The sequence below is a fragment of the Tachyglossus aculeatus genome, chromosome X3, assembly GCF_015852505.1.
Source record: "Tachyglossus aculeatus isolate mTacAcu1 chromosome X3, mTacAcu1.pri, whole genome shotgun sequence".
In the NCBI taxonomy this organism is placed as follows: Eukaryota; Metazoa; Chordata; class Mammalia; order Monotremata; family Tachyglossidae; genus Tachyglossus; species Tachyglossus aculeatus.
In genome coordinates this window covers 12,584,297-12,609,927 of record NC_052099.1, presented here as the reverse complement: position 1 = coordinate 12,609,927, position 25,631 = coordinate 12,584,297, and the positions used below count along the sequence as shown (strand labels likewise).

The 25,631-nt window shown below is 43.3% G+C and overlaps 1 protein-coding gene across 6 annotated transcripts in view; it reads right to left on the bottom strand.

The window, feature by feature from the left end:
- PALM2AKAP2 (PALM2 and AKAP2 fusion) overlaps positions 1-25,631 on the bottom strand; it is a 467,268-nt gene that overhangs the window by 11,153 nt on the left and 430,484 nt on the right. For 5 of the 6 annotated variants that reach the window (XM_038770160.1, XM_038770164.1, XM_038770162.1 and 2 more), the window contains 2 exons: positions 17,000-19,415; positions 4,745-4,923 (listed from right to left, as the gene is read on the bottom strand). In XM_038770160.1, coding sequence (XP_038626088.1) covers positions 4,745-4,923; positions 17,000-19,415 — 2,595 coding nt within the window. The remainder of the gene's footprint in view (positions 1-4,744; positions 4,924-16,999; positions 19,416-25,631) is intronic. The other variant, XM_038770163.1, reaches the window with a different exon arrangement.

Here is a 25,631-nt window from a genome sequence, read left to right as displayed (position 1 = left end):
AAAGACCAGCATTAGTACATGGCACAGACTTCTCAGAGTCAAAAAACACCTTCATATGAGAACAAATACAGCCCCATGATGTTTGAGAATGGTTTTTAAAAGTAGTTTCAAACACTGTGTATACAGCCGGCCAGTTTCCTGCATAATTTTTGTACTCCGTAAAAGGCACCAAGGGTGGTTGGCAACAACTAAGGCTTTGGATGTTCTTGAGGCCAAGTAACTTCTCCTTTGGATGGATCCTCTTTCCCCAAATGCACAGTGTAATTTGCTTTGAAAGAAGCAAAGCAAAATCAGTAGGATTCCATTTGAATGCACAGTATGCATGACCTGGAACTGTCAGCTTCTAGTGTGGACAAGCAATGAATAGGTCAAAATAAGCCCCCATTTGGGATCAGCTCAGGACTCCTACAACAGGAGAGGAAAACAAAAAACATCAGATATACATTTACTTGCACCACGTGACCAGAGAGAAAAGCATCACTGGAAGGCCTCAAGTTACCAAAGTGGCTAGAGGCTACCGTGGATGAGTCACATTACATGCTGCTTTCTTTCCATGAGGATTTCTTGTCAGAGGGCTGGTTTGAAATGGGGATTCTTTTGTTGATACCACATCATTCAAACTCAGACCAAATGTCTGACTGCTAACAAAAGACTTATGGAAAGAACAACAGTGACATTCTGAATGGACAAAATGAACTCTAGACCCCCAACATATATTCTATCAAAGAATGGGCAGGCTTGGGAAATATCAATGAGTACATTATTTTACAGCAAATTATTTTCTTGCAGGAGAACCTCCCCATCCTGAACCCCTCAGTGCCCCATCCACCTTCCCTCCTGCACACAAATACACACACACACACACACACACACACACAACTCCTAATGACCATAACTATCTCTTTTGATGGCAATATCAAGGGTAGACTTTGCCTTCTCAAGGGATAACCTTATTTCCTCAATTCTTTCTGGCTTCCATGTCCCCATTTTCCTCCTTCACCGTTGCCTGAAAAAGCAAGTCTCCCATGGATCTTAAAACCAAAACCCCCTACCTGTACCGGGGCTTTTTTTCTTTAAAACACCACCAATAAACTCAGTTACTGCAGTAAGTTTGCATGGTAAAGTTATATGAGAAAGAATTCAAAGGGAAAGAGATGAGTTCCCCAACACTAACTTTGGGCTGTTTAATAGGATGGGAGGGCACCCAGGGTGGAACCTTATGCTTGCTCCTGATTGAAAGAGTCCCTAGAACCTCCATAACATAGAGGGATATACATTAGAAAACTCTGTGAAGTCAGTAAAATACTGGGAATATGTCCATTACACAAAACAGGTTATTTCAATGCCACGACTAAAACAATCCCGCTAGATTGTAAACTTTTGCTAGACCGTACACTCCTTGAAAACAGGGATTCTGTCTACCTACAGAATTGGAGAAGTCTCAGTATCATCCAAATTGTTAGTTCTACAAAACGAACATGTCAATCAGTCACACTTATTGAGCACTTACAGTGTGTGGAATACTGTAGTAAGCACTTGGGACAGTTGGTAGACATGCTCCCTGCTTGAGCTTACAGTCAAGACAGTAAACTGGCAGATTTCTTTGCTGCAAGCAAGCTTCCTTAGGGGGACCGAACCAACTTCTTCAATTAGTACTATCAGGTAGTGCTTCCCACTCCCCTTCACCAGCCATCAAGAATGCTACTGTCAACAAATTCCTGAATCGGCATTTTAAAAATCAACTTTCTCTCTACTGTGAGGAACATGGAAAGAAAGGTGACCGACATCACTATTAAAGTGCTAGTCAATGATGGTGAATGGCTAAGTAAAACCTCTGAACTCATTCCTGGAGGGTGAAAAACAGATCACTAAAGGGGGGGAAAGAGAGGAGCACTCCTATTGAGAACTTGTAATGATTTCTGAAAATGGATGGAATTCTTTCCACCAGGAAAGGTTAATCAGGGAAACAATATTTTCTGCTGATGGAGTGAAGCTTGGGCCTAGAAATGGCTGATTCAGTCTCCCCTCTTGGGGGGACAGAAAATGCACAGCCAAACCAGACAGCCCCAGTGTCCTTCCATTACCATGAGTCTACGTCGTGACAATGGATAAAAAGAAGCCAGAGACCAGACAGACTTGACGAAGACTTATTCAGTATGCTGGACTGTTTGATGTATGCTGCCATTTCAGTCAGCAAAAGGCCACTAATCACTTGAATAGTCCAATTTGTCTGCTCAATTCTGGGGCAAGCTGACCTCTATTAGTCCTGGTTGGATCTTCAAAATGATAGCTTACTTCCACCCTGTTGATCATGTGCTAGATTTTAAGTCACTGGAGAGCATTTTCAGTCACCTGGGTTTAGCAATTACAACAGAATGCGCAGGGAGAGAGTGAGTTTTGTTTTGCCAATAGCATCACTTAAACTCTATGCCAAACTCAGTACAAGTGTTTGATCTCTAATTCAGTTTAAGGTGAAGCTGGTGGGAAGGAGGGCTCAAGAATCTTCTGGAAGGGCCTACTTCTTTGTCATACTCCATAGCATTTGTCTACTGAGCATAAAGGCAAAGGGAAGAAAGAAAATCTATCTGGCCTTTGGAAAGGGTCAACATTTAATTGGGATGGCGGTGGGAAGAGTGCAAATTAAAGCAAGCAACTTCCAGATGAGTTCATTTACATCAGAGGTGAAAGCAGAACACAGTTGGTGCTAATTAGCTGGCAGCCTCAACAGCTTTAGTGCCAAAAAGCTGCAGGGACAGCCAAGACTGAGAATTTGTTACTAGTGGTGACTGCCCCATTGTGCATACATTCAATTCTTCCACAGCATGGATATTCGCTGAGCATTTTCGATAGAGTGCTGTTAGGAGATTTGGGAATGTTCTTGTAATACTTTGCTTCTCCATGGACAGAATGGAATGTCAAAAGAAGTGGGTTGTGTACAAGCTGGTGGGTTGTGTCCCTAATAATAATAATAATAATATTTGTTAAGTGTTTACTATGTGTCAAGCACTGTTCTAAGCGCTGGGGTAGATACAAGCTAATCAGGTTGGACACAGTCCCTGTCCCACAAGTGGCTCACAGTCTTAATCCTCATTTTACAGATGAGGTAACAGGCACAGAGAAGCTAAGTGATTTGCCTGAGGTCACACAGCAGATAAGTGGTGGAGCCAGGACTAGGAGCCAGTGCTCTATCCACTAGGCCATGCTGCTTCTCTGTTTCTACTATAGAGGGAGTTTTCCTCAAGCCAGAGTTTGTCAGGAACATAACCCCAACATGCGCATTTCCACATAGAAAGGTACACAATCCATATCTGTGACATAATTGATGAATTTTCACACTGCACAAGGAACAATGAATGAATTCATTATTGCACCCCATAAAAAAGTGACACCTGGTTACCCCTGCTTAAAAATAAGGGGAAATAGGTAACTACTAGAAATTGGCTCTGAAGTGGTTACAACTTCCAAAAAAACTGTACTAACAGTTTCTCAGGAGCTCTGGTTCTCTAAGGCAAAAAGATCCTATTGGTTCATCAATGCCCTGGATACTTCCCTTTGAGTCCTATCATTTGGGTAATTCATGTAAGGTGGAGCTAGACTCCAGTTGAATAAAGAATCTGGTCAAAGGCGTTCTCATGCAGGAAAGGTCCAGTAACAAAGAAAAACAGAGAAACCCTTACTGATGATTGATAAAGCAAGAAACTCATTTCACAGAGCTGGGGGCATCTGAATCAATTTACAAAGATTCAAAGCCTCACTAATTTCAATAAATAGGCAACCAACAGCAATGGACTACAGTGAAATTAAGCCAAACTACTGAGACCAATTATCTCAAAAATATTTGTAATAATGGACAGAAGTCTGGGAAACGATATAGCAACAAGATTTTTCCCCCAGTTCCTCTGATGACACTTGTGTTCCTTGTTTTTTGGGGGTGAAATATCTATATCCATCCCATATGCGCTGAACAAACCAGCTGTGAATTTATTGATCTGAACCCAGTCGCAAAAGTACGCGCCTCCAACTAGATGCCAGGGACGTGGTCAAGTCAGATAGTCACAAATATTAATTATGGTATTAAATGCTAATCCCAAGCTTCCATATATAGTTGGTGGTTTTTCATCTTTAATAACTCTTTTCTACCAGGATCAAAGACTGTAGCATGCTAGCTCACTTGCAGTACTGAATGTTGCTCTTCTTCCAAGTATGAACCACTCTAATCCTTTACTTTCTATGACTTTAATGGCAACTGCCATTAACGCTCCCATCTGAGAAGCAACAAGGCCTGAAGAAAGTCAACGAGTCATCAGAAGCAGAATCAGAAGTTCCTGGTAACCTCAGGATTCACATTTCTTTCTCCTTCCTGTTCTCTCTCTACCTCTGACCGCACAAAACACCTAAAACCAGTTTATGGCTGTCTGTCCAACTAGTGTTGGCCCGGGTCTGGCACTGCAGCGGATTTAAAATGGGCACACATCCTGCAGCCCTTGATTTTTTGGCTGCAATTGTTTTTGGGTTTTTTTTAAAAAAAGAAAAAAAACAAAAAACCCCAAATCCCCACTGCCACCCCCACCCCCCAAAAACCAAGTTATCATTCAAAATCAGATCTGTTCAAGTCACCTTTGGGACCTTAAAACTGGACCAGGACCCAAGCTGGGCTACCTTGGCTACATCTCTCACACTATACTGTATATAAAACGGCACTGGGTGTTAGCCTTGGAGAAGTGAAAGGAAAGGAAAAACTTACACTGCTATCATCCATTCTTTCGCGCCTTTTAGTTTTGTGTGTCTCATAATCTTCCATGAGGGTCTGCATCAGATTCTTGGGCCGCTGGGATCCGGCAGCCTCTTCAAGCAGTAAATCAGGCTGTGAGCTGGGACCTTCTGTGGTGGGGGATGGAGGAGGTCTGACTTTCTCTATTTTCCCTGAAACAACAGGAAGAGAAGACCCCTTCTAAGCTGGTCAGCTTGAGAGCACTTTGCAGAGTGGAGAGAGAATATGTGAAAGAAAACCCTGACACAAAGACTGGTACAGCCTTGATTCAGGGAAATATTTAAAGGTAGCTAATTTTACTAGACACAGAAAATGAACCGTTTAGGAGGTCTGAATCCAACCCATCCATGAACATCTTCAAAAGTAAAAATCTATCTAAGAAACCATACAGCTACCTTAATAGTCCCTTACACTTCAGCAAATATAGGGAGAGACAAATACATGTGGCTATCAAAAGTGAATATTCCACAAATAGTTCCCATTGTTGCTGGTTCCCTATGTGATGATTAAGCACCTGTGTCCAACTTTACTGCTTTAGAAGCATGACTGAGATAGGGGAAATGTGAGAAACTGAATTCAGGGCAGGCCTCTATTTGCCCCAGGTGAACTCTGTGTGGGATGAAATGCACCTTGCCTTTCCCCTAATTTTCCATTCTCAGCTTCCTCAAGCTGTATTACGTTCCATGTTCAGCATTGGCAACAAAGAGATACACCTCCAGTGGATCTCTGGGCCACAGATTTAGATTCCTAAATCTTACCTGAGACATGGAAAGACACTACCCATTGGAGTGTAAGCTCCCTGTGGGCAGGAAACATGTACCTTCCTAGCTCTTAGGGCAGTGTACTGCATCCAGTGGTCACTCAAATACTAATACTACTACTCTTGGGAGCACTTGGGAGCCCCTTGACACAACCACAAATGAAAGAAATCCTCCTGGAAGTGTCCACCAGAGGTCAGGCAAACAGCAAGGAAAAAAGGTTGACTACAAAGCAACAGAGGAGCAGTGTAGCCTAATGGAAAGAGCCAGGGCCTGGGCAAAAGAGGATGTCGGTTCTAATCCCAGCTCTGCCAACTGTCTGCTGTGTGACCTTGGACAACTCTCTTAACAGCTCTGTGCCTCAGCTTCTTCATCTGCAAAATGAGGATTAGATACCTGTCCTCCCTCTTGCTTCCTCTGTGAGCCCCAAGAGGGGTAATTAACTTGAATCTACTCCAGCACTTAGAACAGCATTTGAAACACGGTAAGTGCTTAACAAATACCATTATGATACAACAGATAGTTTACACTAAAAAGCTAGAAGTAATCACTGATGAAAGAGAATTCTAGAGCTAGACAAGATCTTGAGGGATTCACCTCTCTGCCTTCAGGCAGGTCTTAAACTCAGTCCAGCCAAGAAAGATAGCTTTTTCTTTGGAAAAAAAAATCTTAGGAAGAACCTTTATAGCCTTAGTTTAGATGTGTAGACATCCCTTAGGTGGCCTTGGTTGTCTATTTTCTGCTCATTGTTAAAGTTCCACCTCATCACAATTCTGGGTGACACATATGAAATGCCCATTTACCTTCCCCAAAGCATGGTAAAAACAACATAATCTGTCTACATTCAGTTGACCCCAGGTATCCAAACTCTCAAAATTCACTGACAACCACTGAAGGTACATTCCATTCTCTACCATTCCTTGGTTCCCCTCTTTTGGTTGTCCTTTAGGTTGTGAAAGAGTTGTCACACTCTGACTAAAAATTCACATTCTTAGGAAAATTGGGTTTCACTCTAACCCTTTTAAAATGCTCTGAAACAGCCCATCAATCATTTATTTATGACAGCCGGCTTCAAGTAGTTTTGAGATGGGGATTTTGCCATTTGGAAATTTCTAATTATGAGGGGAGGAAATATCTGCTTAAGCACTGCATTTTCTGAGTTTTGTCTGCGCCCAATCAGAGTCTTGAGATTAATGACAAAGCCATATTTCTTCACAGAAATTGCTTAAAAGCCTTTCAAAAAACAATCACCCCTTCCTCCCAATATCTGGCCCCAAGTCGACCCTCTTGCTCATCCGCTTCATTTACAAAATGAAAGAAAGGCAATGATGCTATCAGAGTAGGTGAACATAGAAACTGGCAGTGGCTACTGTTTTTTTAGTGCCCAGTAAGGCTGATTTCGGTACTTGTATGTGTGGACAGGTCAGGGCCCACATTACTAGGGCAAAAAAGTGCAGTCCTCTAGAACCTGCTCCCTGCAGCAGCCAGGCTGAAGAACAGGCAGAGTGGCGTGACAGTGCACAAGGACACCTACATTCTGGATCCAAAAGTGTCTTGCACCTTTATTTTTGTCTGGTCATAGTGTACAGTGCTACCCAGGATAAGAAGACACATTGGGCTAATAAATCCCCAAACCTCCTTTATAATCTCAATAAGCCCACTGGCAAGTTAGTTCAGTAATTCGATAAAAAGCACTCTTTGAAAACTATTTTCCTCTTCATACCTAACTTTCCCATAAATACATTCAGATCACAAAACAAATGTTAGTTTTTCAGTCCTCATTCCAAAAGGCATCAAGCTATTTTTTTCATATTATGTACAAGATGATGACTAAACAGTTCTGACCACAATATTTAGTCTTTGTATTACCAGACTGATTATTATTCACCTTACATTAATATACATTGAGCTCAATTCTCCCATAGTTTGACTGGAAAGGTTAGCTTTTCAGGGCTGCCAGAATACTAGAACTGTGAAAAACATAGGCAAACAATTGCAGAGCAAATACACCCTTCCAAATTGCTGGGAACAATAATAATAATAATAACCCCTCAATGATGAGATGATTAAATGGATAGATCAGCTTCTATAGTAGATACACTGAAAACTTTGGGACTCCAGTCAGGAAAGACAAAGGTTGAGAGAGGACATGATTGAAGTTGGCAGGACATTGTGCAGGCTGAAAATATCAGTAGGTTCAAGAAGGGTTTGGATAAATTCATGGAAGAAAGGTTCTCTAGAGGGCAAGTTATCATGTAGAGATACTATGGGTATAAGATGGCACATTCATAAAGCATTAGGATGGATGTCAAAAACTGAAATGAGGGTGGATACAATCCTCCCAAAAAAAGATGAAATTTGATTTTTTGGACCTAGCTCAAATAAGCTGACAGAATCAATCAATTGTATTTATTGAGCACTTACTGTGTGCTCTGTACTAAGGACTTGGGAGAGTACCATATAGGAGCATTGAATCAAGGCATCAAGAGAGGTTGCAAGGAATGGCTCTGGAGACAGGAAATAAGATATCATACTCTGCCAAGCACTTAGTACAGTGTTCTGCACACAGTAAACACTCAATAAATACAACTTACTGACTGAATAGAAATTAAAAATACAAGACAAAAAGCAAGCAAGAAACAAGATACCTGCTGGAGGAGGAAGGGGATACAAACAACTAGAGAAAAAGGATGGAACAAAAACACCTAAGCACTGTACAGTATTTTTTTTTAACTGACAGTTATGTAATTTACCAGATTCCTAAGGTACCAGCAAAATACACTGTTAAAAAGCAACTCGATTGCTTGTTCTTGGCTACCTACTTAAGAAGTCTAGGTATATTAAAACTTGCTAAAAAAAGCAGAGGACATGACCCTGAGTTCTTATTTATGCTGCATTCCTTTTATCAAAGCAACTCAATCTTTTAAAAACTCCCTGTGGAAAATACCAGTAAATTGCCCTCAGTAATTAAATAGTACCTCTTTAGGATGTGCTGTGCAATCAGTGTATCATTACCAGGTTTAAAATGACACTTCACTACTTTAAAATGTGATACATCTAGACCAACCTTCACGTGGACTTTATAAGCAGCAGAAGCAGCATGGCTCAGTGGATAGAGCACGGGTCTGGGAGTCAGAAGCTCGCGGGTTCTAATCCTGGATCTGCCATTTGTCTGCTGTGTGACCTTAGACAAGTCACTTCACTTCTCTGTGCCTCAGTTCCCCCATCTGTAAAATGGGGTTTGAGACTGTGAATCCCATTTCAGACAGGGACTGTGCCCAATCGAATTTGCTTGTATTCACTCCAGTGCTTCGTACAGTGCCTGGCCCAAGATAAGCTCTTAACAAATACCACAATTATTCTTCTAGACTGTGAGCCTGTTGGGTAGGGATTATCCTTACTTGTTGCCGAATTGTACCTTCCAAGCGCTTAGAACAGTGCTCTGCACACAGTAAGCGCTCAATAAATAGAATGAATAAGAAGTTTTGATATTGTGCCTGTGTGGGAGCTGTTGCTTCCTCTCTGGATTTTGACTGGCATCTCTAGAATCAGAGTGGAGCCTCTGGTCTCAAGATTGGGAGGGTAAATGTCCAGAATTTTTACAGATCAAGACTTCTATGCTGTGCTTTCATACATTCCTGTAGTGTATTTAATTACAATGTTATGCCTGTTCACCAGTGCTTCCTATACAAGGTCACTCAGTCAACCCTCCTCTTCTATCCCCCAGTTTAGAACTCATTCACAAATTAAGTGGCTCCTCAATCAATGGTATTTATTAAGAGCTTACTGTGTGCAGAGCACTGCACGAGGTGCTTAGGACAGTACAATAGAGTTGGCCAAATGGAAGGCTGAGTTAGAGGAAAACAAGGATCTGGTGAGAGGAAATAAAGATCCCAAAAGAGGTCAGGATGATTAACTGAGCAAGTTAAGCTAAAATACAAATGGGACTGACATGCTGATTGAGAAAGTCACTTAACTTCACTGTGACTCAGTTTCCTCATCTGTAAAATGGGGATTAAGACTGTGAGCCCCATGTGTGACACGGACTCTGTCCAACCTCATTAGCTTGTACCTACCCCAGTGCTTAGTACAGTGCCTGGCACATAGTAAGTTTAATACCTTGAAACAACAAAAAAACCCTCCAATGGCTACCTGTTTACCTCTGCATCAAGCAGAAACTCCTAACCATTAGTCTTTCCACCAGCTCTCTTCACCCACTCCCTTCCAAACTGTAGTCTTCTCTCCGCCCAAGAGAGGCTTCTTACAACGCCTCCCATTTGACTTGCCCGCCTCTGGTGCACCCCTCCCCCTTCCGGAGCTGCAGCGTGGCCTAGTGGACAGAGCCTGGGCCTGGAAATCAAAAGGACCTGGGTTCTAATCCCAGCTCCACCACTGGTCTGCTGTGTGACATTGGGCAAGTCACTCAACTTCTCCATTTAGAACCCAGGCCCTCTAATCCCCAGGCCCACACTCTTTCTACTAGGCCATACTGCTTCTAATTCTGCATTTATTCTGCAGTGTCTCTTAAATCAAAAGACATGAAATAACACTTTGGGCCCGATCGTTTGGCCCGTACTCAGACTAAAGTTCTGTTAAGCTCAGTAGGAGATCTGTCAGTGTCCAGGTTCTAGCCCTGACTAAATGTTTCTTAATGGAAGACTTCTCTCAGTGCTTATGAATCGGAAATTAGTCTCCCAGGACTGCCGAAGAAATGAAATCAACCTCACTCTGGGGCATATTTTGAGATGACCTTTAACTTCATTTCCTGGAATGAGAGCTATTGCCCAAGTGCATTTCAACTGAAAAGAAAAAACTGGTTTTATTGTCAACCATCCACTTTCATTAAACCTAACCCAATTTACAGGCATACCCTCTACTTTCCCTTTCCCATGATTGAAAATGCAAAAATACTTGCAATGAAATGCTGGAATTTGGATGTTTTTCCATTAAAAACCTTACCAGTGCCTCTCATGCCCTACTTCTGCCACTCCCCGGAATCCAATTTTAACAACTGTATGTAATAATAATAACAATAGCAACTAATAATAATAATGGTATTTGTTAAGCGCTTACTATATGCCAAGCACTGTTCTAAGCGCTAAGTATGTGAACAGAATATAGCAAGCCACTTCTAAGTACTGGAATAAATACGAGTTATATCAATCGATCGATGGTATTTATTGAGCACTTACCGTGTGCAGAGCACTGTACTAAGTGTTTGAAAGAGAACAGTACAACATTCTCTGCCCACAATGAGCTTAGAGTCACATCAGCTGTTGCCCTTTTTCTGGCACAGCTTGTGGTCCAGGAACAGGCTAACGCCTTTTAACGACAAACAATACCATTGAAAGTGTACAGGGCTTACACTAATAAATATGCATTTGTAATCTCACCAATAGATAACCTTCCATATTTCTGTTCATTTTTTCTAGCCTTTAACAAATTTTGTGTGTGTGTGTGTGTGTGTGTGTGTGTGTGTGTGTGTGTGTGTGTATATGGGTGTACTTGCACAAAAGACAGAGGACAGGAGGGAGGCTATTTGATATATCTAAAGGAAGGAAAGACAGGAAATGAAGAGATTAAATGTTCAAGCCTAGAGACCAGCGGAGGACACTTTAAAAACAAAAACCTCAAATGATATATAGAAATGAAAAACAAACTTCATCCACACACATCCTCTCATACTAGTTTTGTAAATTCCTTGCAGTTCACCTTCAAGGCTCTCATGTCTGACTTCTCGGAATAGGATAAAGATGAAATACAGAGATGTACTTGATTTGTGTATTAACATAAAGGAGCTGAAGCTCTAATTTCTTCCCCTGTGGAGCAATAGCATATTTGTGAAGATCAGAGAGTCATAAATAGCAAGCCACTGGGGGGTGGGGAGATAGCCAACAATTACTGCTGCTTTGCATCAGTCACATCCTGTTTGGGATTTACCCTGGAACATGTGTATCCCGTGCCTGGTTTGGATTAGACTTGAGCATTCTCGACATAATTAGATCCTCTGATACGGTTCTTCTTTGTCATTTGTGAACATATATCTTTCTTTTCGTGTGGCTGAGCCCTACTGGACTATGGGGTTAACAGCAGGGCCAGTAGTGAAGAAATAATCAATTCAAAGAACAATTCCAGCAGATGGCATCCACTCACAGAAACAAAGAAAACATAGTGGTACCATTTCAGGAGATGTGATAGTTGCTTAAAACCTAAGGTTTGGGATCAGTTTGAGTTAGAATTTTGATGAGAAACAGAAGAGCAATATTGGGAGAAAGTGGATATGAATGGGGAAGAGGGGATATAGAAGTAGTAGTTTAGGAGAACTACAAATTAAGGCTGGAAATGGCTTGTCAAGAGTACCATATCTACCTCCTGGTTGCGGGGAGAGTGTTTTGTACTTACTTCATGGGAAGCCATTTGAAATGAGGAGTTTACATCTTAAATCACCAGTGATTTGAGGATGAATGCTGTAGTCTGCCACTACCTTTCTCTAAAAGAGACATTGGGAAGATTAATGGTGTGATTTCACTAAATTATAGAACCATAGGGCCAGGACAGACCTCAAATCCAGGTCTCTGTCTCCAGTCAAGACTACACCTAAATAAATGTCTCAAAGGATGGAGATTTCACAACTACCCTTGACAGGCTGTACTAGTTTATCACTGCTACTGTTAAGAGTATTGTCATTCACAATCATTATTCAAAATATCAGTGAACAAATCATAATTTCATTTCCTCTCTTCCTATCTTCTCTGGCAATGGAGACCATTGGTTAGCATATTCTTATATTCCCTCCTATATGGGAAGACAATAAATTACCTCTTGGCTTTATTTTCCCCAACCCCACAACCTTTTACTTTCTTCTCAGAGGTCCTATTCCTTTTGCTTGAAGGGTTTTTGTCATTCTTCTCTGTACCTTCATCAATTTTTCTCCATTCACCTAAAAACAGGGAGCCCTTAAGATAACAAAATGTCCTTATAAAGGAAGCATTGTGACCTTCTCACTGTGACTCGATCTCGCCTGTCTCGCCACCGACCCCTGGCCCACATCCTACCTCTGGCCTGGAACGCCCTCCTTCCTCAAATCTGCCAAACAATCACTCTTCCCTGCTTCAAAGCCCTACTGAAGGTGCACCTCCTCCTAGAGGCCTTCCTAGACTAAGCCCCCTTTTCTTCAGCTCCCTCTCCCTTCTGTGTCACCGACTTGCTCTCTTTGCTCCTTCCCCCGCCCCAAAGCACTTATGCATATATGTATATATCTATATTTCTATTTATTTATATTGATTCCTGTTTACTTGTTTTGATGTCTGTCTCCCCTCCCCTAGACTGTAAGCTCATTGTGGGCAGGGACTGTCTCTTTTTATTGCTGTATTGTAACAATAATAATAATGGCATTTAAGCACTATGTGCAAAGCACTGTTTTAAGCACTGTGGGGGTTACAAGGTGATCAGGTAGTCCCATGTGGGGCTCAGAGCCTTAATCCCCATTTAACAGATGAGGTAACTGAGGCACAGAGAAGTTAAGTGACTTGCCCAAAGTCACACAGCTGACAAGTGGCAGAGGAGGGATTAGAACCCACAACCTCTGACTCTGACTCCTAAGCCCGTGCTCTTTCCATTAAGCCACATTGTACTTTCCAAGCGCTTAGTACAGTGCTCTGCACATAGTAAGCGCTCAATAAATGACTGAATGAATGAATGAACCTAGTGGGCAGAGCACAGGCATGGGAGCCAGAAGACCTGGGTTCTAATCTGAGTTCTACCATTTGTCTGCTGTGTGATCTTGGGTAAGTCACTTAACTTCTCTGTGCCTCTGTTTCCTTAACTGTAAAATGGGGATTCAGGACATGTTTTCCCTCCTAGTTAGATCGTTAGCCCCATGTGGGAAAGGGACTGTTCCTAACTTTTACCTACCCCAGCGCTTAGAACAGTGCTTTACAGTTGGTGAGCACTTAAATACTGCAATTTTTTTTTCCTCAAACGAGGGCCTGATAATGCCAAGCAAAGAAGAAAGAGCACTCTCCTGCTCTGAAGCACTAAATTGTTTTTTTCAATTGCTGATTCACATTCAACTTGAAGTCCACTACAGTCCTTAGATCTTCTTCTACAAAATAGCCTGGCCAATGATTTCCCAAACCAGTACATATTCCAACTGAACTTCAACCTGGACCACTGGTCTCTGGAGGTCACTGTGAAATCTATTTCTATCATCTATGATTTATCTGCAAAGAGAGGACTTATTTCCTTCTTCTTCCCGTCCATCTTACTTCCCTTCCCACTCCGAAGGGATTCTCACCTGAAAATTTCCACTTTGTAAAGTCTCCTCAGGCAAAATTGGCCTTAGAGACACACTTTGAGGTATGTTGGAAGAGAATCCTCTATTTCCTAGCTCTGGAGACCTCATCTTGCTAACACTTGCTCTTTCAGACCATGGGGCTCTATAGTGCATGTATTGCTGCAGTGTGTTCATCTGTCCCCTTGTTGCCTAAAGCACTGAATGTTCCTTCCACAGTTATTCACTTTCTACTAGCAAGTAAAGCACTGGGAGAACTGGGTTAACTATGAACACACTTTCAATTCCACCATGCAAGCATTAATAAAAATATTAAATAATGCCAGTCCAGGACCATCATTCAATATGTATCCACAATTTGACCCCAAGCCACTGATCACTATATCTCAAGGAAATAATAAACACCAGCACTGTGATAATGACATTATACCGCTGACTCATATTTAACGTATGTTTGACTCTCACCTCTGCAGTTCTTACCCATCCTGGATTTACGGGGTTTGTTTCTGACCCTAGCGCTTGCCCATATTTCAACCTGCTTTGTAGAAATTTATGACTTTCAGAATAACACAGCCAAAATGTAAAACAACAATGTCACGTTAAGAACTGAATGGGAACACATGGTTCTGTATATAGTTCAGACTGGGGCAGCTGGAGCAAGGCTTCTTTGACTCCTGCTTAGAATTAACAATGTACTCAGTTCTTCTAGGACTCCATGTTTTACTATGTAAGGGACTTTGCTAAGCAAAACAGTCCCTGTTTTCTCTAGGGCCAACAGGGCTATATTAAAACTTGTTCCATGCCTTCCAAATGGGAAGAATAAAATGGGGGGAAACCTGCTTCACTGATTTTATATGTTTATTTTTTTTATAGTCATTTTGACAGTGTCCATCACGTAGTAAATATTTAATTCATTGCATTTTGATTTTTCACTTTCCTTTCTGTGATTCTCTAGGCTTTATGCTAATTAATAGAATGAGTGCTAGATTGTTCTGACATAGTCACTGTTGGCCTAGTGTTGACTTCAAACTTTCTTTTAGAGACACCCACCTTCAGAGACTTCAGTGGTTTCCAATAAGACTCTTCTTGTCACCAAGTTTTTAATTCCATTTTATGGTATTTAAGTACTTACTTTGTGCCAGGCAACATGATGTCAAGTGACATGATGGTTCACAATACAAAAGACCCACACATGCTACTCTCCTGAAGCTCTGAGGGAGGAGAAGAGACAGAGTAGGAGGTACCCTTTTGAAGAACTTTGACTCTCTTTGTGGAAAGAAAGGGAAACTTACCATTCCATTTCATATCTCATCACTGGAAGATTTAGAATTGTTCAGGGTAGATTTCTCAGAAAAAAAAATCTGATAGGATTTGCAATGATGCTAGAGTACAGAAGGGAATAATGTTCAACCGCTGCATAAGCTCTAGCCCAAAACTCAGAATACTACAAATGTGTCATGAAATTTCAAGGATGTCAATACATCCTTGAAGCACAAGAAGCTAATTATTTTCCATCTCTGATGAAATTGAGTCAGATTTCACTTGGAGGTCCAGGAAGGAGGGACATTCTTAACTGCAAACTCTTGCCATCTCAGGAGAGATTCAAGCCAAAGCATACGACCTGTCAAGACTTTTGCTGTATACCCTCTGCAAGAGAAATTCAAGGAGCATCAAGACCCAGTATCACAACTGAGTTGCCCAAAGCCTAGCTACCAGAGAAAATTCACCAAGATTCTTTGATTAAACAGTAATGGAACAGTCACACAAGTAATTCTGTTTTATCAATTTCTCATCATTGATCTCTAAACTGTAAGCTTACTGTGGGCAGGGAACATGTCTACCAACTCTGTTATTGTGCACTCTCCCAAGTGCTTAGTACAGTGCTCTGTATGCAGTAAGCACTCAATAAATACAACTGATTGCTTGATCAGAGAAGGAGGACTGCTACTGGAAAGTGCAGTGGAGGAATCGAGAGGCTGTTTGGATATGTCTGTAATATTCTGAGGAAGCACTGGCCTCTCTAAAGTCCAAGAGAAGTGAATTCAGAAAGTACTGTGTATGAATGGCTGTGTCTGAAGCATACAAATAGCACGGGTAACAGACTAAGCATCATTTTGTGGTACCGGCCCAACACTGGGGATGAAGGGGTCACTGAATTCGGCTCCCTGCTAGAACACTTTTATACACAATGCTCCGATCGGCAAAGAACTAAAAATGACGATTCAGGAAGAAAGAGACCAACACCAAGATGGACCAGGCTAAACAGTGCAATCCAACTACTCTATGGATGTCAGCACTGCACCACCTGATTTAGACTTTGAACAAGAAATCTGACCCAATATATGCCACTAAATGTCTGGACAAATTCTTCAGGTAGTAAACGTGAGAGCACAAACGGTCACAAGTCTTGCGTATTAGGAGCTCGGTTTAGTACAGCGCTAAACGCTTAGCACAGTGCTTAGCACACACTAAGTACTCAATAAATACTATTGAATGAAATACAACTGAATGAAACTGGTCACGTGAGAAGATGGACGATCAGGGATCCCAAAGAAAGTGCCGTGGGATGATCTGAAAGAAGACATTTGGGGGACTTCCGTCACCAAATGTGTTGGAAGAAATGTTTCAAGGGCCCACTGATGGACATTCTCAAGTAGCGTGTCATGGGGTCTTCAGTCTTACAAATATCTGACAGCTCACCATGGCGTGCAACATGGAGAAAAAGGGTGGGTACCCAGGGTGATGTCCCTGAGGCTGGGATGTTGTACGAACAATCATGCAATGCCTGTCCCTGCCTTTAATGCTACAGCCGAAAAGCAGTCACCCTTTCAAATAAAAATGACCAATGCCCAGACAATTATGAATCACAAAACAATAGCTATCTTACCAAATGGAAGTTGGCGGATCCCTTCCAAGCTCAATAAACGTAGCACACTTCACTTTGCAGAGGGCAGCCATCCACTCCTATTACAGGCCAACAGATCTATATGCCTGCATTTAGATAAGGACAGAGCCTAGGAGCATTTAAACATTAAAAGCTCTGCGCACACCCACATCGAACCCTAATCACAAATTGATGCCATCTCCCTTAGGGAAAAGCACTAGAAGAGAACTACGGTTGCGTGCAATCGACCATAGCTGTCTTACCCCATAACCCGTTGGATCTCCGTCACTTACCAGGAGCCGTCTTATAACACACCGTTCTGGAGGGCAGAGGAGGTGCATTCTTCGTAGTGGGGCTCTGTGCTATTTGTCGGACTTGTCTCTGCCTCTTCAGCTCCTCCTCTCTTTCCTGAGCTGCTCGGATCTCCTCTTCAATCATGGACAGAGTCCGCTGCTTTTTCGACCTCAGTTTATATGGTCCCACTGTCACCTCGGATTCTTGATTGGCCAAGATGGAGGCTGTGCTCCTTAGCTCAGCTGCCTCTGAATACTTGCTGAAATAGCTCACTTCTGGCCTGCTCTCCTCACTGGGGGCCGGGTGGATAGTATGAGCCTCAGGAGGCTGCCGCGAGGTCATCTTTTCCCTGAGTTCCGCGTCTTCGGCTGCCAGCGTCTTTGGTAACACATCTCTTTTTTCTTGAACTGGAGAAGACACCTGAGGAGGCTCAAATGTGTTCCGAGGCTTTCCTGAGCAGGCTGCTGGGCTGCTGACTTCCTCCTCCTCTTTGACTGGGCTTTTCAGCGCTACTGCATCCTCAGCGGGTATGCAGCCCGCTTTGTCAGCCTGCTCGGCTATGGCTTGTTGGATCGCGTTCTGCACCAGGAGACCAGCCTGGTATTCCAGGTGTTCATCCATTAGCAATGAGTCCCCCTGGGTGGAGGAGGGGGAGTAGAAACCGTGGTCGCTGAACGACTTGGATACCCCCTCCGGACGGCTTTCGAGGGGGATCTCGGTCTGAGGGGTTTGGGGCAGGGAGAAATCGGCCAGTGAATTCTCCTGCAGGGCGTTCATCGTCTCGTTGGAGGCCCCGCTATCGCTTATGTTGTCCATGCTGAAGTCGTTGGAGAGGGTTTCCAAAACTGTGGTGTCCTGAGACCGCATGGACAACTCGTCTAAACCGGAGTCCAGCTCTTCTGGAGGCGAAGAGATGTTGACCGACTGGGAAAACTGATCTAATATGCCATGGTCGTCGTCCTTCACCACGGTGAAGACTGCTCTGGCACTCATAAACTCGCCCTCCTCTGCCCACAGCTTGGCCATCGGCCCGTGTTTTGCTGCCTCGCTTGGATTGGTGGGACTGTTCTGGATCCCTGGACCACAGGTGGCCTTTACCGGCTTGGTGGAGGTGATGTCATCTTCCTCAGGAGGGACCCCGATAGAAGCAGGTCTCGTTATGGTCAGAGCCTTTTCTGGGAGACTGGAGCCCAAAGGTCTGTAGAAGGGCTTGATGGAGAATAGCTTTGGGGCCCCTGGCCCCCTGGCTGCTGCCTGCCGGGAATTCTCCATCAACTGAAACTGTTTTCTGGCCAACGAAAAGTCGATTTGCTCTGTGACAATATCCTTCTTCTGGCTGATGGACTCATCTGGAAGTTCAAAAGCGCAGTGGGACTGGTTGGGGGAGGCTGGGCTCACACACGGTTGGTTCAGAGGCTGCTGCTTCTGCAGTAGTTGCTGCTGTTGCTGCAGCAGAAGGAGCTGCTGTTTTTCCTGTTGCTGCCGCCGTTCCTTACGTTCCTTGTATTTTTTGTGGGACTCGAGATGCTCTTCATCTAGCTGCTCCTCCAGGGTCTTTTCCTGGGGTGGGTTCCACCATTTGGCTGCGATGCCAGGATTTTTCTTTACCGCCTGGCTACGTATCAGCTCCCTTCTTTCCTTTTCCAGCTCCAGCATCTCCTCCGACGGTCTGACTTTCCGGACCCGGTATTTATCCTTCTCACTACAGTCATCATCGAAGAGCTTCAACGGCTTCTTATCCTCGTGGAAGGCGCGCAGCTCAAATTTGGCCTCTTTCTTCAGTGTGGTATGGGTGGTCTCTCCGTCCCGGGAGGACCCCCTTGAGCTGGTTGAAGAACTGGGACTCACAGGAGCTGGCCAGCTTTCACCAAGCGCCTCCCTCTGCCCATCAAGAGGGTGCCCATTGGGCTTCAGAGCCTCTGCCATGGGGCTAGCTTTGTTCAGCTCAGTGAGAGGAAGGGCGATGGCTGTTTCCCTGCTCTCAGTGGGCTCTGGGCAGCTGGACGTGGGGATGGACGGGCTGGCTTCTCCCTTGGCAATGGTCACACTGGGTTCTGGAGAGGACGTCCCGTTGTAAGCGGCGTCGGCAGAAGAATCACAGCAGTTGGCCTCCAGCACCTCATCTAGATATCTGATCTCTTTGGCCACTTCATTGTCCAGGGATTCGTGGGAGTCTGGAAGGAGGCCATTGTGACTGGGCACGGGGGAATAGAAAGGGGAAGGATGGTCCATGGGATGTGAAGCCGAAGCTGGGTCCGCCCCAGTAGCACTTTTACATTCTGCAATGGGAACTTCAATTTCCATTTTCTCACTGCTGGAGGGAAGGATGCTGGCGGCCGGCTCCAGGAAATTGGCACTGTATTGGATTCTGGTTTTTTTCAACCTGACGTCATCCTCAGGAAGTTTGGGAGGTTTCTAGAATAAAGACGGCACAAAGAAAAACAAGATCAGGTCAGGCTCTACAAATGCAATTTTTCTCTTATGCAAGGAACTTCCAAGAGCTTACAGAAGAAATCAACACCCAGGAGAAAGTAAGTCTGAATGTTTCTTCAACTTGTCAAGATAAAAAAGGTCACACAGAATGGGAAGGAAATACAAAGCTGTGGGACTTGCTCACTCAAGACATAAAGTTTTACCATAATCTGGAGAAGCCATTGTTTAATCATCATTTTCAAGCCAGTTACCACCTTCCTTTTTCTGGTTACTTCATATAAGGACTCTTGGATTTTTCCAGCATTTTAGCTGTAGGATTCCAGTTCTCTTTGAAAAGCGAAAGGGGAGAATATTCCGGTAAGGAAATTCACTAAATGACTGGATGTTTCAGCACATGACAAACCTAAAGGCAGAGGTCACGTTGCTAACTCTATTGCTCTCTCCTAAGAGCTCAGTACCATAGACACTCCATAAATGCTATTGACTGACTCACTGATTGATTAGTAAAACTGTTATGAGAGCAGCTTCTATCCCTCTAGGAACGGCAGTGTCATTTCTGATTTTAAAACTTACTACTTCAGAATGTCAGCCCACTGTTCTTCTTGGAGGTCTAACCCATTTCACTGTTTTTATTCAATTGTAAAAGCTTTGGAAGCAATAAGCAGTAGTAGTAATAGTATCTATTAAGCGCTTACTGTGTGCAGACCTAAGTGCTGAGAGAGAATACACAAGTGGAAATTAGATGTAATTCCTGTCCCTTGCAGGGCTCATCATCTAAGAAGAATTTTTCCAGTCGCCTGAATTGAAGCCTTCTAAACAGTGTAGTCCGTAACAGTCTCTGAGATTTATAAAGAACTGTGGTGCTTTCCTAGAGTGCTTTTAAACAGTGTTTTTTCTTAGGTTAAAAAAAAACCAGTGTCTTATGGGCTTTTAAAAATAAATAAAAAAACGAAGAGTGAGTATATTTCCCCCCTTCCTCCCAGCTGTTAACTCTTGTCAGCATCCACATCCTTTCGATGCTTTAGATCAAGGGGTTAGGAGTCATATCTGGTTCTTGAGGATACCACAGATTGCTCTCCCAGCCTAGCTGCCCACTTGTTGGACAAACTTGGCACTGTGAAGATGAGATCATTAATTCCCCCTCACAGCATTCTGAGCAGAGATGCTTGCCCGCCCCAGCCCATTTTGAGCCGGAAAGGGGCCAAGTGGAAAGTCAAGATGGAAGCTCCAAGCTTTGGCCTCTGCCTGCAGAATGCAGCCCCACAGTGGGGGCTCCAATGATCTCACCGGAAGCCAGGTCAAGCTGAAGCTCCTCTTGCTCTCCTCCCCTCTCCCCCCAAACCAGTCAAAGCAGCAGTGGGGCCAAGGCTAGCCAGCCAAACCAGACAGGGAAGAGGAACACTTAAGCAGCCTGTGGGTGCTGGGTATTGTGAATAAAGGCGGGGGCAGTGATTAGCCACACACTGGACAGTGAAGAGCATAAAAAAGAGGGGGCCAAAGCAGCCCCTACAAGAAGTACTGCCATAATCACGTGTCCTGGGAAAGTTGGGATGAGCCCCATGCCCACTGGAGGAAAAGATTCAGCACCCAGGACAAAACAGTGGTAGCAACAGTGGAGAAGAGTTGGGGGGGAGGGTGAGTGAGAGGTGACAACAGCAGTCATGGGGCTTGGCCACATGGTGCCACCCCTCAATTTCCCCTCTCAAATGAACCAAGAATGAGCTTGTTCATTTTCTCTCTTTCTCCCATCCCTCCATTTTCCTTCCTCCTTTCCTCTCTCCCACTCTTCTCATTCTTCTGTTTAAACTGTATGATTTGGTTCTTTGCACACCAACTCCCCAACGTTTCATTTAATATGACTCCTGTGCATGAGAAGGTTGGGAACCCTTTCTTTAGCTGTAGTTTTAAACTTAACCATTGTGTCTTTCATTCATTCATTCAAATTTGAAAACTTACTATGTGCAAAGCACTGTATTAAGCGCTTGAGGGAGTACAATAACAGACAGACACATTCCCTGCCCAGAACAAGCTTACAGTCTAGAGGGAGAGACAGACATTAATATAAATAAATTACAGATATCTAAATAACCTAAATTCTGCATCTACCACGTTCTATTTTGCCCTTTAATTACAAAGAAACCAACAAATCAATGGGGATCTGCCCTAAAATCTGCCCTAAACCTCTTCTGGGGAGCTAGTACAAGCATCATGGATTAGTGGCAAGAGCACGTGGCAAGAGCACGGACTTGGGAGTCAGAGGTCGTAAATTCTAATCCAGGCTCCACCACTTGTCAGCTTTGGGCAAGTCACTTAACTTCTCTGTGCCTCAGTTCCCTCATCTGTAAAATGGTGATTAAGACTGTGAGCCCCACGTGGGACAACCTGATTACCTTGTATCTACCCCAGCACTTAGAACAGGGCTTGGCACATAGTAAGCGCTTAACAAATAATGATGGTATTTGTTATTACTATTATTATTATTACTACACAGGGCTCTGGCTGGCCCAAGGCCATGCACAGCTCTACCTCTAAGAACTAGCTAAGAATATCTTAATACACCCATTTCTGCTATAACATGTTTTCATTATATGGTTTGGTATACCATGATGAAAGAATGATGGAATATTCTTCCTCCAACATGAATCTGTTTTTGAGTATAGCCCAAACCACAAGTTAACATAAGTAAATCCACACCAAACTCCACTGCATCAAACAGAAACTGCTTTCCGTCGGCTTTAAAGCACTCAATCACCTTGCCCTCCTAACTCGTTGATTTCCTCCTACATCCCAGCTCACACACTTTGCCCCACTAATGCCAACCTACTCACTGTTCCACCATCTCATCTATCTCACTGCCAGCTCCTTGCCCACTTCCTCCCTCTGACCTGGAACTCCCTACCCCTTCATATCAGACAGACCACCCCTCTCTTCATCTTCAAAGTCCTACTAAAATCACATCTCCTCCAAGAGGCCTTCCCTTACTAACGCCTCTTTTCCCTGCCCTATTTGCCCTCCTCTCTGTGTGGGCTATGCTCTTGGGTCTGTATCCCTTAAGCACTTTGATACACACCCACCCCCAGCCCCATAGCACTTACATACATATCATTATGTACAGTTCCTGTATCTGTAATTTATTTTAATGTCTGCCTCCCCCTCTAGACTGTAAAATCCTCGTGGGCAGGGATCAAGTCTACCAACTCCATGGTACAGTACTCTCCCAAGTGCTTAGCATAGTGCTCTGCACATGATAAGCGATCAATAAATATGACTGATTGATTGAATATTTGGGGTAAGAAGAAACAGTTGTGCAAATGTGTGTGGTGCCCTGTCAATGTGTGATGCTACGTTTCCCAGCCTCTGCTTCAGCCTTACTGTACTATACCATATAGTACATTTATTCTATTTATTTTATTTTGTTAATATGTCTTGTTTTGTTGTCTGTCTCCCCCTTCTAGACTGTGAGCCCGCTGTTGGGTAGGGACCATCTCTATATGTTGCCAACTTGTGCTTCCCAAGTGCTTAGTACGGTGCTCTGCACACAGTAAGCGCTCAATAAATACAACTGAATGAATGAATGTGCTTCTTGGTGTTCTTGTAACCTTACAGTATTTGATACAGTAAAATAATGAATGCCAAAGTATTTTAGTGCTTACTATGTGCTAAGTACTGTGCTAAGCATTGTATTAGATACAAGATAATGATATCAGACTGGGCTCACAGTCTAAGGGAGAGGGGGAACACAAGAGGAAACCTAAGAACATAGGAGTTCAGTGGCTTAACCCCAATGTCACACAGCGGGTAAGTAGTGGAGTCAGGAGTAGAACCCAAGTCTCCTGACTCCCGGTTCTGTGCCCTTTCCACCAGGCCGTGCTGCTTCTTAAAGGTAAGGATATTAGACATTCTGCTAGTGGTTGGATTTAACAATAGCACAGGAATCTGTATCCCAAAATGTCAGTCAAGGTGGTATCTTCAAACCACCTACCCCCAACCCATTAATAACCATTGCATCCATGCTTACTATGAAGCAATGTTTCCATAATACGAGCTTCTTCTAGAATACAGCCCCTGCAAAATGGGAGTGCTCTCCGAAGGTAAGAAGTCTGAGAAGGCAATGGAAAAGCATGGCTATATACAGTAGTTGGGGTCTAAAATACTGAATGTATTTTCTAGGGAGTGGGAAGATTATCACCAATTTCTGAGGACTCAGTCGTGAACAAAATCCATTCCAAAATTACACTGGGATTCACTTCATATCTTCAGTCGATTGCCTGAAGTGGCAGAAGAGGCATCATCCACCATAGCAAATCATTACTGATCCCTCCTGATGCTGATCTGCGGTTTATTTGGGTAAATTCAATTTCACGCAAAATTTGACAGAGGAATACACATAGTCAGATTTTAAATTCTATGCAGGGGATTCATTGTTCAAGAATCATAAATTAGACCATGCAGCCCTTTATATCACAGTATGATACCTTAAGGAGGAGCTAAGAAAAATGGGTGGGAATTGATGGTGCATTAAAAGCCAGATGCAGATAAAACGTTTAAAAATGACCATGGCCTAACCCTGTGGTCTGTCTGGTCCTAGACTTTTTCACCCTGACATGACCACCACCCTCAGCCTCCCCTGTATCCTATCAGGCCCCACACATCCTTCCTCCACCAAACAGCGTTAACAAAGCTAGGCAAGGTGAAAAGAGCAGAGAAATAGTATCAGTCTTGAATTTAATTAGCTTGGGGAGAAGGGGAGGGAGGCAGATGGAGAAGATAACTGGAAAGAGTGATAAGTATCTGCATAGAGTCTCACACATAACAGAGTGCAATAAATATTGACTAACTGAAGACAAGAGGAGGCAGATGTCACAGGAGTAGAGTTGGGAAAGAGGTTGTATTAACAGCTGCTGCACCACTACCAAATAGTTCTGCTGCTCTGGCCTCTCCTGGAATTTCCTATCACTCCTGGGAACAGGCCCATGACCCCATTTATTTTAGGCTTTAGTACTCTGAACATAAACCCACAGTGCATCTCTACAGTCCAATTACAAACTTCCAAAATAGTCAAATATCAGCTTATGCCCTCCTTTCCTAAATTCTTCTCTTACAAAATCCAAGTGCTGGAGTGAGCTGTTCATTTAGATAACCTAGTAGAGGAGAAGATAGAATAGGACAGTAGGAAGAATGAGTTGATGCATTGGCAGGCCCTTCCCTTGCAATCAACAGTGAATCAACATTCACTAATTCATTCATTCAGTCGTATTTGTTGAGCGCTTATATGATAATTTCATGATTGCCGCCTTAACCTTGAATCCTCACTTGAAACAATGGCTCTACTCAAAAAGAATCCAAGGATCACATTTGACAGAGCCTTCTGCAATCTATGCCAGGATTTCAGCTTTTATGGATGGAAATAATATCCAATCTCATCAACATCACATTATTCCTCTCGAGCACACATTTTAATGTTTTAACTTCTTATCACCAGTCACCATTTTGCTTCTCTCTGAAACCTAGGTGCCTTCTTCCCAAGATCTCTCTAAACTGTTGACATCCACTGGAGGTTGATAATCATTAGCCTGTAAGCTCCTTCAGGGAGCTTGCCTTTTGCATTATTGTACTGTCCCCAGAGCTTCTTAGTCCAGTCTTTTAGCATCCAGGAGGAACTCAAATACTAATGAGCAAATGAAGAAAATGGAAATAAATAAAGAAGAAATGGAATAGACAGCAAAGGCACATTTCCAAGTCACTAGACTCTGTTCTCCCTCCTACTTGGCCCTTGCAGGAAAGGGACTGTGTCCAACCCATTTCATGTGTATCTGAACAGTGCTTGACACATGGTAAGTGCTTAACAAATACCATAAAAAAAATGTTGGTTCCTACCTTTTCCAGATTTCAGAAGGTTGATTCTTAGGACCTTCCTGAATTAGTGCAGTAAGTCAGAGATGGGGTAAGAAAATACTGTAAAGGGAGAGGGAAAAAACATTACCTGACTACTTTATTGAGCTGCTTTGGCCCAGTAAGGCGTCAGTGAGATTATCCCATATGTTGGGAGAATATGGAAAGTTGAGGATATAGTTTCTTTAGCTCTTGAGGTGCTTCCTGGGGGCTCTCTCCAACATAATTCATTCTCTTCTCAACCTTGTATGTAGCAAATTCATTCTGCTTTTTCCTAGCTTCCTGGTCTAAAAGTACACAGTGACC